The sequence below is a fragment of the Myotis brandtii genome, unplaced genomic scaffold, assembly GCF_000412655.1.
Source record: "Myotis brandtii unplaced genomic scaffold, ASM41265v1 scaffold232, whole genome shotgun sequence".
Lineage (NCBI taxonomy): Eukaryota > Metazoa > Chordata > Mammalia > Chiroptera > Vespertilionidae > Myotis > Myotis brandtii.
Genome location: NW_005358729.1, coordinates 138,618 through 157,976, shown reverse-complemented (window position 1 = coordinate 157,976; position 19,359 = coordinate 138,618). Strand labels below are relative to the sequence as shown.

Sequence of the window (19,359 nt, the reverse complement as noted above, 5' to 3'; positions counted from 1 at the left end):
CCCCCCCCCCCATGTACCCTGACTGGGCCTGGAGTTGAACCAGCAACCAGGTATGTGCTCTTGACCAGGAATTGAACTTGTGATCCTTTGGTGCTTAGGCTGCCGCTCTAACCACTGAGCACAAAGGCCAGGGCTGTACCCTGTTTTTAATGGTATTTATCCCTATCTGAAATTATCTATAGATGTGTCTGTTTCTAGCTTGTCTCCTCCTGTCTAAAATGTTAATGCCCTGAGAGGAGGCACTCACTAGTCTTGCTCACCACTGATTCTTCAACACTTAAAACAGCATCACACCCACAGTGTAGGCTCAATAAAAAATTATTTGTTAAAATGAATGACTGAACTCTAGATGCCATGGAGATCCATATATAAATAGATACTGGCCTGACTCTCAATAGGTAGCCAGTCTGTATTAAGGGGACAAGCACACAAATAATTCCACAAGACAACATGTTTCAAGGCTATGTGAACCAACAATGATGAAGTTTCAAAAAATAGAAAAAAAAAACCACAGAAAAATCATATATCAACCAAAGATTTAAAACTACTTATAATTTCATCAAGAAAAAAAATAAGAGGGAGGAAAATAAATGGGGAATAGGAGAGAAAACTCTCCCTCCCTCTCTCTCTCCCTCCCAAGATATTCCTCAGACCGGAAATGCTCAGCTCAGTCAAGGCTTGCAAGATATAAACATCATTGAAATTCAAAAGCAGTTCTGAAAGAGAGGATGCCTCAATTGGTATGCAAGGGATGTTCCTCCCCGTGAATACATTATGAACTTGCAGCATGCTAATATGCCACGCAATCATAAGCACCAGATGGGGCAGTAGGCAGTACACGTCCCATCAAACCTCAAGAAGATGTATTAATGTTCATGCTCTTTAAAAAAAAAAACCAACCCTCTGCCCGAGTCCCTAGACTTCCACATTTCTTAGCATTCAGTTCCTCTCTCTCCAAGCACAGTCCTCCAGGGCTCCAGGCTGCTCCTCTTCACCAGATGGTGCCAGGAATCATTTCCATCTATTTTATCACAGGAGGCAAAGGCCACAGAGCGTGGCAGACTACGCTCACCAAAGGCACACCAGGCACAAAAGAGAACAACGGAACATACAGGAGACATAAGAAGTAAATCTTCTCCAGGCACTACCCATGAAACATTTTTTTTTAATGATGCTGAACCCTTATTTACATTCAACAGAAAAAAAATAATAAAAAGAAGACTTTCATCCGTCCAGATTTTCAAGACTACCTGATATTATTGTGAAATTGAGGTCCAAACAAATATTTTCTAAATATGATCAGCTAAACAGACAGAACTATGAATAATCAGAAGGTGGCTTCAAAATGAGGCAAGGGCATAATAAATCACACCTGAGCGCCCTGAAACGGCTTGTTTAAAAGTAACTCTCTGAACAAACTAAACCAGAATTCAGGTTAAAATGCACAGTCTCTCAAACTATCTCAGTCAAGGTATGCCATTAGAAACCAAGGCTCTAAACCAACATGTTATTTGTAATTTCTTGAGTATTACTTTTTCAAGTACATCATTTAAAATAAATAACTTGCCCTGATTTCCATTCATCTGGGACCTGACTGGTTTATTTACGATCAAAAGGGTGGGTGGGGATGGGGGGCCCTAGCTGGTTTGGCTCAGTGGATAAAGTGTCTGTCTGCGGACTGAAGGGTCCCAGGTTAGATTCGAGTCAAGGGCATATGCCCGGGTTGCGGGCTCCATCCCCAGTAGGAGGCATGCAGGAGGCAACCAATCAATGATTCTCTTATCATTGATGTTTCTCCCTCTCCCTTCCTCTCTGAAATCAATAAAAATATATTTTTTAAATGGGGGGGGGGCATTTTCTCTGGAATATACAAGGAGACAAAAATTATAATTTATAACAATGATTCTTAACTTCAATATGCTTCAGAATTCCCTGAGAGCAAATGCAAACAGATTGCTAGGCTCACCCCCAGGGTTTCTGATTCAATCGGTTTGGGGTAGGACAGAGAATCTGCATTTCCAGTAAGTCCCCGGTGATGCTGATGTTGCTTGCTAGCCCAGGACCCCACCTTGAAAATCACTTATTAACATAATTCTGAACCATGTTTCCAAAGTGCTCCACAGCCCCTTGGAAAGTGTGTAAACTGTGCAGAATATCAGCGATATTCTTGTAAAAACGGAGCCACTGCCAGCTGATAAGCTGACCATCTATGAATTCTTCAGAGGCACGTATCGAGAAAAACACAAAATATTGTCAAATTAGCAAGAGTGCTCTTTTTACATGTACATATTTTTTTATTTTTCAATTACCATTTATATTCAATATTATTCCTTATTAGTTTCAAGGTATATCATGTAATGATAGTTAGTCTCTGAAACTCAAAAGTCCAGCCTATCTCTTTTTTTTTTTTCTCAATCCTCACCCGAGGATATTTTTCCGTTGATTTTTAGAGAGTGGAAGGGAGAGGGAGAGACAGAGAGAAATATCGATGTGAGAGAGACACAGCAATTGGTTGCCTTCTGCATGCACCCCGACCAGGGCCAGGGACCCTGCAACCAAGGTACATACGTGCCCTTGACCAGAATCGAACCCAGGACCCCTTTAGTCCACGGGCCGATGCTCTATCCACTGAGCCAAACCGGTTAGGGCCTGCCCTATGACTTTCAAAGTGATTCTATTTAAATGCTGAAACACAGATAAGAGGGCAAAATATTTAAAGAAAGCTGCATGACTATAAGATAGCACATGGTTTTCAAGAAAATACATATCATGTACTTAAATGAATTATCTTAGAAATCTCTCTGGAGTCTTTAGGGTAAATTTTATCAAATTGCTCGTCATCTAAGATTACCGGTGGCTGAATTTACTATGTAACTGAAAAGATAAAAAAAAATATTTCATTAATATTTGTCTTTTGCTAGACACTTGCTCAAGATGTCTGTGGGAGACTGAAAGCTCACACTCATCCTCCTAAACGACATGCAAGAAAGAACTCAGGTAGGGGGAGAGGCAATTTCCCAAAATATTATGTACAATCATCAAAAGCCCTTGACTTTGTTTTTGATTTTAGTAATTATGCCAAGAAGGTTTTCTGAAAGTTCATATGTTGTATTATACTTTTAGTAAATATGGTAATTATCAAACTTGTAATAGATGCCACTTTAACTACTATGCAACTAGCCACGACCAACGAAGTTGTATGGTCAAAAAAAAAATTGTTATTTTTCCTTAACTCTAATGGAAAATGCCTGATTCTTAAATATGATTTACAAAGTTTTATAAGATTCCATCTTAATTTTTTCTTCATCATTAACATGCTTTGTACATCTTTCTTTCCTTTAAAATCTGTGAACCCGGGTCTACTTTTCATCCATGCACTTATGCATTAAGTGAAGATTTGCTGATTGCCTACTATGATTCCAAGCTCACAGGTAACCTAGAATGAAATTATTAGAACTGGGAAATGAAGATCTTAATTTAAATGGTAGCTTTATCAAGAAGAACTGATGCTTAAAATATCTATTTTAAACAACGCAGAAGAGTCTGCATATTGGGATCCATACAAGATTAGAGAGAATTCAGATCTCTTGCAACATCCCCTACCAAGAAACATGAAATTCAGCAAGGGGGTGAATGGTGCTGTCACCTAAACTGATGTCACAAATGAAAACTGCCTCTTGCCCTAGCCGGTTTGGCTCGGTGGATAGAGTGTCAGCCTGCAGACTGAAAGGTCCTGGGTTCAATGCCGGTCAAGGGCACATGCCCGGGTTGTGGGCTGGATCTCCAGTGGGGGGCCGTGCAGGAGGCAGCCAGTCAATGATTCTCTCTCATCATTGATGTTTCCATCTCTCTCTCCCTCTCCCTTCCTCTCTGAAATCAATAAAAACATTTTTTAAGAATATATTTTTATTGATTTCACTGAGGAAGGAGGAGGGAGAGAGAGATGGAAACATCAATGACGAGAGAGAATCATCGATGGGCTGCCTCCTGCACGGCCCCCCGCTGGGGATCCAGCCCGCAACCCGGGCATGTGCCCTTGACCGGAATCAAACCCGGGACTCTTCAGTCCGCAAGCCGATGCTCTATCCACTGAGCCAAACCAGCTAGGGCAATAAAAACATTTTTTAAAAAGTGTCTTTTATTCATATCTGACAAAAAAACTAAGATGGGCTTTTCAGCCTTACACTTAAGCATGTGCTTCATTATTTTTACTCACCTACCTGGTTTCCAAATTAGAAAATTACTAAATAAATAAAAGGGTGAGCATGTGAATAGAAAAGGGATGGGTAGAAAACTGAAAGAGATCAAAAATCCTATCAAGTGTAAATAAAACTCAGAAAATCCCATCAAATGTAGACAACAGTCACCAAGCACAATTAGTCTAGAGCCCTTATGGGTGGTTCAAACACAATCCCCTATTTTTAAGTCCAGAGAGCACCTACTGTTTGCCTTTAATAATTACCACTTAGCCATAGCTGATTTGGCTCAGTGATAGAGCATTGGCCCAAGGACTGAAGGGTCCAAGGTTTGATTCCAGTCAAGGGCACATGCAGGCTCGATCCTCAGTAGGGGGCGTGCAGGAGGCAGCTGGTCAATCACTCTCTCTCATCATCATTGATGTTTCTAGCTCTCTCTCCCTCTCCCTTCCTCTCTGAAATCAATAAAAAAATTTAAAAATAATAATTATTACTATTAAATAATAATTACCGCTTGCATGTAAACTCTGCTTTTTAGGGGCACACAGGTTTACAATCATTATTACCGCCGTCATGTGAAGTAAAAGTGAGCTAGACAGAATCACTGTATCTCAGGCAAATAGTAAAATGACTTGTTCCTGGTCGGACCCCTAAGTGGAAGAACCTTGATTCATACTCAGGAAGTGGCATTCTCAATGCCCTTTGCTTTTGACAGATGGCCTCATAAAACACAATATATTAAGTGTTTAATGTATGTCCTAGTCAAAAAGCATAAGATAAAACATGCTCAGCACAAACCGATCAAGAATATAGCTAAGTATGGGGTGGAGGGGGAGAAGTGAAAAAAAATAATAATAATATAGCTAAGTATGAAGACCATGGCCACTTAAAATCATTGATCAATAAGTACAAAAATTTTAAGCAAGTAAACAAAAGCAATTTTATCTTCTGCTCTCTGGAAAACACTACAAAATGGTTCAATTTTTCTAGAGGTTTTGGTAAAAGATGTATTAAGATCACACTGATATGACACCAAATGCTTTACCCCCAGAAAATCTGAGTAAATTGTAGGAAAAAAAGGAAAACAAATACAAAGACATTCCTCTATGTCAGTGGTTCTCAACCTTCTGGCCCTTTAAATACAGTTCCTCATGTTGTGACCCAACCATAAAATTATTTTCGTTGCTTCTTCATAACTGTAATGTTGCTACTGTTATGAATCGTCATGTAAATATCTGACATGCAGGATGGTCTTAGGCGACCCCTGTGAAAGGGTCGTTCGACCGCCAAAGGGGTCGCAACCCACAGGTTGAGAACCGCTGCTCTACGTAGCAAATAGTTAAATAACTATTCTTTCAACAAAACTCTTTAGAAAAACTCCTAAGTGTACAAAATAGAATAAGTTTTGAAAGCCTGATCACATCTACATTTACTAAACCTTCTTTTTGGCTATATCATGTTTAGCAAGCAAGCTCTGGTATGTAAAAGCATGCCCAGGTAACTAAGGAGTTAGGTTTTGCCTCTGATTTTTGACACTACACTATATTTTATAAACCAGTGATGAAGAAAAAAGTCCAGAAAAAAAAATACAGTGCTTTCTAGGGACAAAAATCTTCACTTTGATTCCTTGAATATTTTCCTTTCTCCAGGCAATACAAATACAACTAATCATAGAGCAGAAAGGAAGACAATGCATGTTCCCAGGCTTCCCAAGTGACGTGTTCCCACAGTGCCTGGTATATAAATTCAGATCTAACCATAATAAAGAGGAAACAATGCCCAGCTCAGAGGGCAAGTGCCCGAACCAAGGCCTTTCATCATCTCAGTCATATCCTTGTCAGGACACATGTGAAGCATCTCAAATGCAAGAATATATACATTGTTACCACAGGACCCTCAAGTTTTATTATGTGCTTTCTTCCCAATAACTTGAGAATCGTTCAAGCCAACAAGTCCTGGGAAAGGCAAGGAAGTTAAATCCTGCAAAGTTCGCATGTAAAGTGATGTGATCAGACGCACAGCAACTCTTTCTCCGGGTGCCAAATAACTTAGCAGCCCATTAAAATCATCCCGGATTATTAAGAACGCTGTCTGTTTTGTCCAACTCTTTAAGAGTCTTGTTAAAGCCATAAACACGTGATAAAGACACCTTCTAACATCCCTTCTTTCTAAAGAGAATGTCTGCCTATCTAATTCCACCGCTCTTGAGGCCAAACTCTTCACAGTGTCATGCTCTCATTGGTACTTTCAAAATGATTGTCTTGCATGAGCATCAAACACTGTATGATGTTAACAAACCGCACAGAATGAAACGAATTCCTCTAATAAAGTGAGCCTTTTTTTTTTCTTTCCCAGAGTACACTTACCACTTAGCCTTTAAAAGGGAAATATGAAAAACAGACGTGAAATCTTTTAAAGAAAGAATGCCACAATTTAAAAAATCAATTGCTTTTTTTTTTGGACAGGGAGTGCATGGTGAAAAAAGATACCTGCTTTCCTACGACATACTCATCTTCTGGAAATACTATTTCTACATGCCTAGAACCTCCTGGGGCCAAAACATGGTACCCAACATTCTCTCTACCAAGAGATTTGATTTTTTTTTTTTAACCACAAAATGTTTAACAATGTTGTCTGCCAATGTGTTGAATGTATCGTTTGCTTTCCAATTTTCTACTCATCCAAAGCATACAAAATCACCATCTGAGCTTCTCATCAACAAAAGACAGCCAGGATTACCACATTCCAAAAGCTTAAAAAGGTGAGGTTTTAGTTAACTCTATACAGCTTTGTCAGTAGTAAATTTATGACTTCTATTAGGCTTTTCAAAATAATGGCATAAGCCCCTGATGCCTATCACTCCCACTGCACTCTTTCAAGAGAAGGAGGAAGACCTGACCGGTTTGGCTCAGTGGATAGAGCATCGGCCTGTGGACTGAAGGGTCCCAGGTTCGATTCCAGTCAAGGGCATGTATCTTGGTTGCAGGCACATCTCCAGTAGGGGGTGTGCAGGAGGCAGCTAATCAATGTTTCTAACTCTCTATCCCTCTCCCTTACTCTCTGTAAAAAAATCAATAAAATATATTTTAAGAGAGAGAGAGAGAGAGAGAGAGAAGGAGTAATACAGAGAAATAACCACCATCCTAAACTGTTTCATCCAAAATCATTCTTGATGATTAAGGCGAATGCTTTTACATTTTAATTTTTCAGCAAAAAGAACTCTACCTTCTATGCTACTGGACTTGAAAGTCACATATTTTTCTTTAAATGTTTCTATCTAGCATCCACTGTAAAATATCCTCTCATCAAGCCACAACATCCTCACCCCTCCTCAAAAGGGAAAGAAAAAAAAAATAAAGGAATCTAAAACCAACAGGCAGGTAGATCTGAGAATCCCATCTCTGCCATTTGACTATATCTATATGTCTTCGGGCAAAACTGCTTAACTTATCTGGTCTTCAGGTTTCAAACTGATCACATGGTCACAGAAACCATGTGCAGAGCTGCAGTGAGAATTAGAAAGTATAGAAGGTGCCTAGCCTGGGGCTTGGCCCATCCAGGCTTTCAATAAAAGGCTGCTTTTACTATACTTTCAGAGATTTATTCTGTTCAGAGATGACAGGTATATATTCCCTTTGAGATTAAGAGGATCTCCTGGTTCCTTTGATTGGAACTCGACGTGTTGAAAAACATAATTAGGCTCGACATTCTCAGAAAGTACATTTACATTAATATTAATTAATGCAAACAGCTGTTTGAAAAAGCCGGCCAGACAGACCTGCTTCTTGGTCAGGTGTAAAATCTCATTGTACTCAAGTTAGGAGTCATTTCAGTCAATGACTTATTTCACCAAAGAACTGCACTGTACACATTACTTTTGAGAAATGCTATGCCTGCTGTCACACAAATTAAAATTTGTCACACAGAATAAAATTTAATGAAGGTCCCATCCTCAGTATCAGAAAAACAAACTAGCCCTAGCAGGTTGGGCTCAGTGGATAGAGCATCAAACCTGCAGACTGAAGGGTTCTGGGTTTGATTCTGGTCAAAGGCACATGCCTAGGGTTGCAGGCTCGATTCCCAGTAGGGGGCATGCAGGAGGCAACTGATCAATGATTCTTCCTGATCATTGATGTTTCTATCTCTCTCTCCCTCTCCCTGCCTCTCTGAAATCAATAAAAATATATATTTTTTAAAAAGACAAACTAAAAACTATTATGTCACATTAATGGAGGGACTGAGTCACAGTTACCTTGCACCTGGAACATTTTTCAGCATCCTACAAATCTCTACTTCGGTACCTGAATTCCCTTATTACAGTAACCTTTCAGTTGTCAGACCTTTGCATTATTTGATCTGCTTAACACGCGGGTGATTAACTACAGAGGTTTTCTCTTGTTTCCAAACAATTCTAAGATGAATTGGATGGCACACCTTTGCCCCAGGCCAAGTGATTACTGTTAACCGGATTTTCTCCTACGTGGCTCTGTGGTCCTGGAGGAGGAGGTGAGAAAGCACATGGTAAAAGCAATCCAGGGCCCGCGATAAACGACCACAAGGTAAGACTGACACTAATAGGGTAACGTGACTTCATCTGCGTCTGAGGTTTAGAAGACGCCTGGTAAAGGGGGTGAACTGGGAGAAACCTCTCACTTTAATAAACCACCTCAGCAAGTCCCTTCACCTCTAGGAGCTTCTGCCTCAACAACTGTAAAGCGAAGGCACTTGCAAGATAAACCTTCCAGCTCTAAACGTGTTTGTTCCTCAGAAGGTGGTTCAGAATGTTATAATTACAGCATCTCCTTTGCAAACATCAAATATCACTGGTGGTGAGATGATTAATAAACATTTCTACACTATATAATGCCCATTAAGCGAATGTTTACGGTAAGAAATACAAATTAACTAGTTGTCTTACGAAAACTTCACAAATTATCACCCTCCCCAAAAGATTAAACACTTACCTTTTTTTTTTTTTCAATAGATCATTAACTACACAGGAAGGTGCCTTGTGAAAGTTTCCAAGTATTACTTAAAATAAAGAACTAAAACGTCAAATACTCCAAATTATTTACTGGAAATAATTTTAAAAGAAAAAGGGACAGGGTGCCAGATACTGAAGAAAAGCTGGAAAATCTAAATGTCTGCTACAAAGAAGTAATGTTCAATACAATCTACATTTATAATTGGATATTTGCAGTGCATATAGTTGTTCTTGTTGGTTTTTTTTAATAGCAACATTTATAATTGGATATTTGCAGTGCATATAGTTGTTGCTGTTTTCTAATAGCTAGCAGGAGGCTTGTTTGAAGAATTAGCCCAACACAATGGCAAGCCAACTTGCAGGGTATAACTGAGTGACAGTGAATGAACTTCTGTGTTTTTTGTTCTTGTATAAGAGCATTTAGATGCCTCTATTTAAGGGGGGGAAAAAATAACCAGGTGCATTATCCAAATGTTCAGTTACCAGGGACACTAACAGTTGTCGATCCATGGCAATTTCATTGCTGTTTTTTTACACAAATCATCGCTTGCAAGCACTGATGTTAAAAACAGAAAAACAGTCTAGTACACAGTGGCTATAAATGCCAAATCAATTTTCAGCAGATAATAAAGTCCATGTTTTACAATCAGCAATGCACTGTTTTACTACCTAAAAATGTAAGCTAATAATATATAGCTCTACTAAATGGAAAATGCAGATATGCTGTTAAAACTCGGGCCGGCTGTGCGAGGATGGATCATGGCTGCAGGGACCTTCTGAAAGCTATGTGTAAGTGTTTTGAAAATATCACATGATGTGGCCATGTGTTAAAAATTACAGCCAGTTAAGTTCTCTGCTAAGAAAAATATGTGGGCAATTTATGAAATGCACTCCAGAATGGAGATGTCTTAAGTAAAACCAGATTTTGAAAACAAACCTTTTTCTTTTCTTTTTCCTTTTTTTTTTTGAAACTTGAACTTAAAAAAAAAAAAGTTCCATGCACATCTGGAGAGCAGGGCCATTGAGAAGGGTGGTCTGACCTCATATTAGCCATCTTCTGAAAGAACAGCACTCTTTCTGAGCTACACGAACTGCGCTCACTTCTTGTCCTTTTAAGGAAACAGTCCGGAAAGCTTTTTGTAGGTCAACATATGTTCTTTGATAATATTATACGAAGATTGATTAAAAATATAAACGTTGCAGAAAGCTTGGAGTCATCTCTTGAAACAGTATAATACCCAAGGTCTCACAGCCTTCTCATAAGAAAACATTTTCCGTTTTTCTTTTCTTAAACTCAGGATCTAGTTATTACAAAGTGACAGGCAGTGTAATGATATCTCCTTATACTGAATTAAACCATAAACATAATTTAATTGATTTATTTAAAGCATGCCTGGCCTCTTTTGACTTTTCATAGTCCCTTTTTGTAACAATATGCTACCAACAGCTAAAGCATGTTTTCTAAACGAAACTAAGGCTAGAAACCCCTAAACTGAAGACTTTTGTATCTACCCACCCCCACAGACTGGTATGTCTTTGAACAAATTCAGTCTGTGCGTATCTGTTTCCAGGCATCCCCATTTTTATGGAAAAGGTCTGACATCTGAGAATTGTTAATTCAAGTTTGATACAACCAGGAACCAGTTCTGACACATGACCTACCAATAAATAATAATAAGTGGTGTTAGATAAAAATAGTCAAATTTTAAAAAGTGTCAACACCAGATTACCTGAAACACATCCTTTTAATCTTCTACCTATAATGTCTTATTTAAAAATATAAAATGTGCCCCAGGTGGTTAAAATTATCCATTAATATAACTACATATGTATGGCCTAAAATATGCTAAAAACATAGTCCATCCAATAGTAAAGTTTAAAAAGTGCAAACGGGTGTCAAAAATAGCCAAGTATCTTCATTCTGGCACATGCTCACAGTCACAGCTGTTAATATTTTCTCTGCATCCAAGTAAAAAGGTTTTCTAACAGTTGATGAGAGAGAGGGGGAGAGAGAGAAAGAGAGAGAGAGCCCACACCTCAGGCTTCAGAACCAGACAGATATCAACAACTCAACAGTAAAACAAAACTTATCCATGATTCCAAAACTTTAAAAATAGTTCAATGCATTTTAAATAAAGATACTTTAAAACCATATAATCCCTTCCCCCTATTATCATTCACAAATGTCTTTGGTTTATTGTGGAGTTTGTTTGAGCAAAACAAAATACAGGTTCTTCAAAATACTGATAAGTCAGATCACTTCACACATGTATGAGGAGCATAAAAACAAAGAAGATTCAAATGATGACATCAAAATCAAACGAAAGTGTTCCAATATCCTGGCGAAATAAAAAAAACCACACACACACACACACACACACACACAGGCACTTTTTTCACACTGATTATAAATAAAGAGGAGAGCTTCTGAAGTTCCAATGGCCCTTGACATACCTTGGTCATTGTCTCTTTTGGTAAACTGACTTCCCTCCTATCCCAGCTACCTCCACTCCTCATCTACTGAACTAATGAAAAACTGCCGTCTGTCCCGAAGGCCTCCTGTCTGCACGTATATTAATAGCGACGAGGGTCACAAGACACATCCTAAAGGGGGAAGCATTCTTCAAACAACTGGCAATACCTACACACAACTGTGGCTGCGGGGGAACCGCGGATAATGTTTCAAAACACCATCTGCGAGGTGTCCGCGCTCTGGGGCCAGGCACGGCCTCTGCTGCCTGTCCTACCCCAGCCATCGGCACGGTGTGCCGGCTGGGGGCCTCTCTGCCCGTCCCTTCTGACCGCAGAGGGACTGCTCCCAGCGGGCACCGTCCTGGAGAAGAGCAGAGAACCAGCCTTCCCCAGCAGCCTGCTCCTCCCAGACTTTCTTCCCCATCAGCAGAGCCCTCGCTGGCAGCAACCACAGACAGGAACACTCCGAGGCTCCAAAGATAATATTTTCCCGAGGAAATGGACGTACACTAAATTTCCAGACCCGCGACAGCGTCAGTAATTCTGCAGACTTTTTCTTTTTAATTAAATGATGTCGACGATCTGCCTACGACATCCGAGGACTGTGATTGAGGGCTGAGACTGGAATGATTTGCAGTTCCAAAGCATTCTTTACTTTCTCTAACACAAACAGCTTTAAAAAAAAAAAAAAAAAAAAGAACAGACCTCATCCCAGGGTTCCGCCATCATCTGACAACTCTCCTCACAGAGGAAATGTCCAGGCTACAAGGCACTGATGACAGGCACGAAATCCAGAACAGAAACAATACTTCTAAGTGGAGCTCCATCCCTCCAGCGAATGGCTTTGGCAACACATACATGGCTCAGCTTTCAAAACACACCTCCCGGGTTTTTTTAAAAGGAAGGACTCCCACACCCTGTACCCCTGTATCTAGATCTTGATGTCTCTGTCTCTGTCTCTGTCTCTCTCTCTCTCTCTCTCTCCCCCCCACCTTCCCTTCCACCTATCACCTCTGCCATCCCCAGCCTCTGCCCCACAGAAGGCACAGCACCCACGGGGCAGGAGGCCTCTTCCCTGCCTCCTAACAAGTAAGCGTCCTCCACGTTCCAATCAGAGAGAGGAGGTGCCGAGGGCTCACTCACCCGGCATCCCTGAAGGCGGCGTCCACAGAAGGTGTCTGCCTGCTGCACGCAGCGCGCGGAGCTCAGGCCTCGTGTTCTGGAATGAGCGCAGGCGGGGAGAGGACGGCCCTCGGAAGGGGCTGGGGCGGCATGGCCCCAGGCAGGGTGCTGGGCGCGTGCGCCTGCCAGCCAGAGACAGATGGAGAGCTGACACTCCGGGTTGCACTTGAAGCAGAAATGTGGATGATGACAGGAGCACATGTGGCCTTGAACCCAGCCCTGTCTCTCCAGGCAGAACAATGACAGGGATGTGTGTGCAAAGGACCGCAACCGTGGCCTGCCTCTCTCTCTCTCTCTCTCTCTCTCTCTCTCTCTCTCTCTCAGAAGTTCCAGAGCTCCAAAGAACAGACAGTAAAAAAAAAAAGCAGAATGATAAGCTAAATGCTGAATAATTCATTCGCAGCCACCCCCAGCCAGTTACCAGTTAACCCTTCTTTTGCCAAAAGAATGACAAGGAGACTTGGGCCCCCCAGTAAATGACTTCTCTTCACCTTCTCATCATGGTGAACTACGTTGAAAAAAAACAAACACAAAAATCATAGGCACAAACTTCAAAGTTTGTTTATGCAACTGAAAATCCAAAACAGGGCAAAAACGTATTTATAAGACTTTGCCTCGTGTGCCAGTTCATCCTACGGAACGGAGTATCAGAATCCTTCCTTTTGTCAGCTTCTCAGGGGTACGTGTGAAACAGAGCACTCTCGAAACAGAAGCAGGCCACTTCTATTTTACTCGCGTGCTTTTAACCCCCTGTGGTCCCTGCGCTGAGACGCTCCAAACACTGTCAGCTTACTCTCCTGTATTCTGCGGAGAGAGATCCCTGGGAAATGAAAACAAAATCTTCACAGAAAAAAAAGGGAGGGGGGCGCTTTTCAAAAGCTGAACAATCCTGCCCTCCTGGTTTATTATTATTATTATTATTATTATTATTGCTCACCCTTCAATGCTGCTCCTTCCCATGAATGACACATACCCAGCCCAGTTCAATGGACTCTTCCCCATTAAGCTCTAATGGACACCATGATATATAAAACGACAAGGCTTTGTTATAGTGCTTTATCTAAAGCTGGCTATTTTCCTCTCAGCAGTCCCTCTTTAGTCCTTTGTAAAACATCCCTGCCTCACAGGAAAAACACACGCCTGTCTGCCTTGCGTGCTTTTCTTCCCTAAACGCACAAAAAATGCCAGGCAGGAGGAAAACACTGTTCTCCTCTCGAACCCTCCCTCACTTTGGCCCTGGCACAATCCGTTCCCAGGTTTGTATTTGTTTTAACAACGGGGCAGGCGCCTGAGGAGACAGAGAGATGCCTCCTCCCGTTTCACCTTCCCAATGTCTGTTCCACCCGCTCTAAACACACAAACAACTCTGCCCAGGAGCCTCTGACAAGCCTGCAAGTTCAAGGAACATGGCAGACGGGATCATCCCCTTTAACTCTTGCCATCCCTTCACCGCCTTCCTCTGCTTATTCTACCCTTTCCACATGCTTTTAGGCTTTGTCAGCTAGATTTCCCCCCCCCCCCACACACACACCTCCTTGGGGCCTCAAAGAAATCATAAAAGCCCATCTGAAAACACAGGCAGTGACTCCGACTTCTACCTACTCGCCTTGCCTACACTTCTCGGCAAGAGTGCACACAACCTGTTTCACAGCATACCCACCTACGCGCACACACCCTGCAAACCCTGAAAATGAGTCATCTTTAGTAAACGGCGTCAATCCCTAAGAACTTCTACAGCCCCCCAAATACTGCACCCTGGAAGCGCTGCTGCATCTAGTGAACCCCTCAAAATCCATCATTGTCAGGGACAACCTGTGAAAAGACTATAATTCATAATGATGACTGCGTTCTGTCACTAGTAGTATACTGCACCCTATTTATGGGGCCAATCTTTTTGTTCATCTTAGTTAGATGTCACTTGTAATGAGGTTCTGTGTAATGGATTTCAGGATAGTTAAGCACCAAGCGCAAACATTCTTATGACAGAGAGCTTTCTAGCAGGCATGAGAGTGATAATCAATTAAGGCCTGCAGTAAGGGCCTTTCTGGAATCCAGCATCCTCAATCTGTATATCTTCACTTTTAAAAAAGAGTGTTTTTTTAAAGCCACTCAATGATTTTTTTTTAATACTTTTACCTATGTTAGAAAGAAAACATTTTCACAGTGGGAAACCCAACCTTTCATCGATATGCACAGTGAATCACTCCCGAAATAGAAAATCGTACGACAAAAATGCATTACACTTTAAGAAAACTGGATGATATCCGGTTTTAAAACTAGGTCTTAATATCGGTACACTGCAAGCCGCTAAACCATAGCTCAGAAAATTGAACTTCCATATGCCGTGTGATTATGTATCTTTCCTATGTGTAAAAAAGCTTTTTAAGCTGTTATCTGACTACAGTAATTGCCACTTTAAATTGATCCACGTCAACAAAACCTGGATCCCCGGAGATTCTCACCTAGAAATCTGATTGCAGAAAGGGCCTAACTGAATGTGTGTGCATCGGAGACTAGTTCAGCATTTTCTCCAAGAACCAGTTTCTTCTTCTTGCTCTTTAATCCATGGAGGCAAGCAAAAGCAGCAACCCTATTTGGCAGTTCACCTTGAACATGGACACCTGCACACATAGTTCTGTATAGTCACTTAGACAAAAATAACTTCCCCTTCAATAAAAAACAAAACAAAAAACAAAACAAAGCATATAGGAGCCAAGAGCTCTAACATCCAAATTGTATAATAAAAATGGACAATCAATAACATGACAAATGCATTTATGTACGTGAATGGGGGACAGGCGGGGCGGGGGTGGGGGTGGAATCTGAATTGCAAAAGTTTTCTCCAGTACGAAACACAGTCCTGCATCTCCACTAGAAAACGTATTTTTAAAATTTAGATATATTCCAAACAATCACAAGGGATACATGGCTGGCCAATTAAGTACTTCCTCAGGAAAGCCATGCCAGTAGGCCGTGTCTTTTCATTAAGAACACAAAGCATTTTTAAGGCCAATTCGTTCAAGTGAGTCACCCAAATTGGTACACTTTCCAAACTGGTACATTTAGTCAACACCTGAACGCCAGGCTCCCCCCAAAAATACATTTGGTTTTTGACAATAAATTGACATCATTCTCTAGAAAGGCATTATGGTCTTGAAGTCCTCCAAGGCAGCGGTTCTCAACCTGTGGGTCGCGACCCCTTGGGGGGTCGAACGACCCTTTCACAGGGGCCGCCTAAGACCATCGGAAAACACATATATAATTACATATTGTTTTTGTGATTAATCACTATGCTTTCATTATGTTCAATTTGTAACAATGAAAATACATCCTGCATATCAGATATTTACATGACGATTCATAACAGTAGCAAAATTACAGTGATGAAGTAGCAACGACAATAATTTTATGGTTGGGGGTCACCACGACATGAGGAACTGTATTAAAGGGTCGCGACATTAGGAAGGTTGAGAACCACTGCTCCAAGGTGTTTTTTACTTCTTTCCAAAACAGAGGAGCCCGAGCATACGTCATTTTCCTTTGTTCAAAACCTGACATAACAGTAAGGTCCAGCGGCCTATGAAAATCGTCTGCAATTCATGAAAGCTCTCTACACCAGGGTTCGCCTTGCAGCTTTCCTACAGGTTTTCTCAACTTTCCTCTCTGCGTCTCGCAGGCTGTGACTTCACACAGTGGTATTAAGTGAGTTAATTCAAAGGAGCTGAAATCTCATTGATCCTAATTGAAAGCAATACACCCAACCAAATACTTTCCTACCCCATCTGCTCTGGCCTGCCACCAGCTATTCAATACAAGAGAATTAATAGTTTCAGATATTCTAACTGACCCAATAAAGGCACTCATTTAAGCGGGGCTGCATTAACAACGCGAAAAAGGGGGCAAGACGGGTTCAAGTGGAGCATTTTCCTCCTAGTTGCCTGCAACAAAGCTGAAGAAGGCGGATTCTGACTTTTTATGTGCAAGACTTGATAAACTGAATGAGAAGGCACTCGGTGACCAGCCAACGAGCACTGATGAATGGTCATTAGGGCCCCCCTGCTCTTGGAGGAGACCCCGCCGCCAAGTGGCACACCCGCTTGAAAAGGGGGGGGACGCGCTCATGTCCAGATTTCTCTACTGGCTGGTTCCACTTTCAATCTCAGACCACTGGCCACCAAATGAGGCTGACATGTTGGAAAATAATGTTTTATGGGCGAGTGGTAAAAAATAAAATGGAGGCATTAGCTCTGCTTTCAAATTCAAATCTGCTAGATTTGTCAGCCCCCAAAGGGTTGGATTTTCCACCCAGCTGGAAGCTATTAGTGCTTTCTAAAGGCATCCCACTGGCAGGGCAAACCTGCCCAACTGGTGAGCTGTTGGGCTACGGGGAGGTGGACCTCTCTTCGAGATGATTTCCTAACTTCTCCTCACTTTGGCAGTCAATTAAAGAGATACAACCCCTAATAAAAATGCACACTAATTTGTTTGGAAACTGTAAGAAATAAAGGCCATAACGGATTGTCTCATGACAAAGATAAATGCAATCATGTTGTGTCTACAAGAAAACATAGCTTATGTGTTAGTTAAGAAATCAGAGGAATAGGGGGGGGAAAGCCAGAAAGGTCATTAAAGTATTTCATCAAGGTAAGGGAATGGCTATCTATTAAATAAACTTCTTCCTATAAATGTCTGTTGAAAACAACTTAGACACTTCCACGCTGTTTCCTTCAAATACTCTTCCTTTGGAGGAAATGACTAGCCAGCACTTGAGCCTCCTCAACTTTGAACCAGTCCACAAAAGAGCTCACAAGAACTTGGCTTAAATGACAAAAGAACAGAGACGTGATTGCCGTTTTAAAACTCTGAAGGGTGTCTAAACATTATGGGGCCAAAGGGTTATGTAGGGCTGCCCAGGAGGCCTCAGGGCTAGCAACAAGATGGAACCTGCTTCAGTGATGGCGAACCTTTTGAGCTCGGCGTGTCAGCATTTTGAAAAACCCTAACTTAACTCTGGTGCCGTGTCACATATAGAAATGTTTTGATCTTTGCAACCATAGTAAAACAAAGATTTATATGTTTGATATTTATTTTATATATTTAAATGCCATTTAACACAGAAAAATCAACCAAAAAAAAATGAGTTCGCGTGTCACCTCTGACACGCGTGTCGTAGGTTCGCCATCACTGTGCTAGATAGAGGGAACGCGTCTTAATAGGCGATTATACCAGACATCACAGAAGCAGACAAGCTTCGGTGCTTGGGTCAGCTGCAAGCTAGTGACAAAAGCACCATCCAACACAGGGCAACATGTAGGACATACTGGACGGTCTGTCAAGGAACCCTCATCTACGGGGGCAAGTGGCAGGTTCAGAGCTAGAAGTCAGGACCCTTCCCGTCACCTGTGACACGTCAAACCGGACGGTGGCGGAGGTCCCTGTGATTCTTGTATCTTCTTCCTCAAAGTATGTTAATAGTGTGATCTGAACTGTAATTTGAAGGTTCCAACCATAACATATTTGATAAATAATGATTTCCTAAATGGAAAACCTAAAGTCTCTGTATTTTTCCATCCTCAATGTGTCAGAATAAAATGTCATAGTATTTCAACAATTTTTCGAGCAACATACTTGATTTTTTTACCTCTGGTTGAAGTATACTTTTCTGTATTTCATAGAGAAAATTATTTCCTCTACTTTGAATGAGAAGATGTGCATTAGTACATTTAAGTATGCAGGGTAGATTGGTATGTATTTATGCAAAATAAGATGTTTAAGATAAATATCATGTCCTAGAAATAAGCTAAATCTATATATTTAATTATTATGAATTGTTCCTGACAGTGCCAATGCCTTTAAACTATTATAAAATATTGTGGTTCTTTTCCAACAACAACATTTTTTTTTTAATTTTTGTTGATTTCAGAGAGGAAGGGCAAGGGGGAGAGATAGAGAAACATCTATGATGAGAGATAATCATTGATCGGCTGCCTCCTGCATGCCCCCTACTGGGGATCAAGCCTGCAAACCCGGGCATGTGCCCTTGACTGGAATCAAAACCGGGACCTTTAGTCGCTCTAAAGGTCCACGGAGCCAAACCAGCTAGGGCCCAGCAACAACTTTTGGTTTTCAATATCCAATACTCAAAAAAAATTCTGAAATGTTATAATAGATCTAACACTTGCCTTGATTGACTGTTTTATTATTTAGATGCAAACTTCAGACCTGCTAATAGTATTCACTACAGATTACACCATAGGCACCAGCAAAGGGTTAAATTATTTGTAAACTTTTAAAGCATAACACTTCCTTCGGTTATCGACAAGGCTGAACACTAGCTCTATTAACTCTGTTTCTTCAAACAAAAGGATTTTCCTAAAAAAAGCCATCTGAAGTACACACTGGCATGTCAATCTGCAAACAGGTTGGCATTTATAACTTCCTCCTATTTTTTATGACGATAAAAATCACTCGGGTAATAGAGAGGACACCCTAACTCCACATCCCTTAGCCATCTGACAAGGACTG

At 41.1% G+C, this 19,359-nt stretch overlaps 1 protein-coding gene across 6 annotated transcripts in view; it reads right to left on the bottom strand.

Moving 5' to 3' along the window:
- The window catches only part of RUNX1T1 (runt-related transcription factor 1; translocated to, 1 (cyclin D-related)), a 146,583-nt gene that overhangs the window by 97,443 nt on the left and 29,781 nt on the right, over positions 1–19,359 (bottom strand). The window contains exon 1 of one of the 6 annotated variants that reach the window (XM_005866521.2): positions 12,796–13,113. The exons of 2 other annotated variants lie outside the window; for them this stretch is intronic. In XM_005866521.2, the coding sequence (XP_005866583.1) occupies positions 12,796–13,035 (240 nt within the window). In that variant the 5' untranslated portion in view covers positions 13,036–13,113. Of the gene's footprint in view, positions 1–11,634; positions 11,730–12,357; positions 12,487–12,795; positions 13,114–19,359 lie in introns of those variants that run through there. 3 more of the 6 variants (XM_005866523.2, XM_005866524.2, XM_005866525.2) reach the window with 3 other exon arrangements.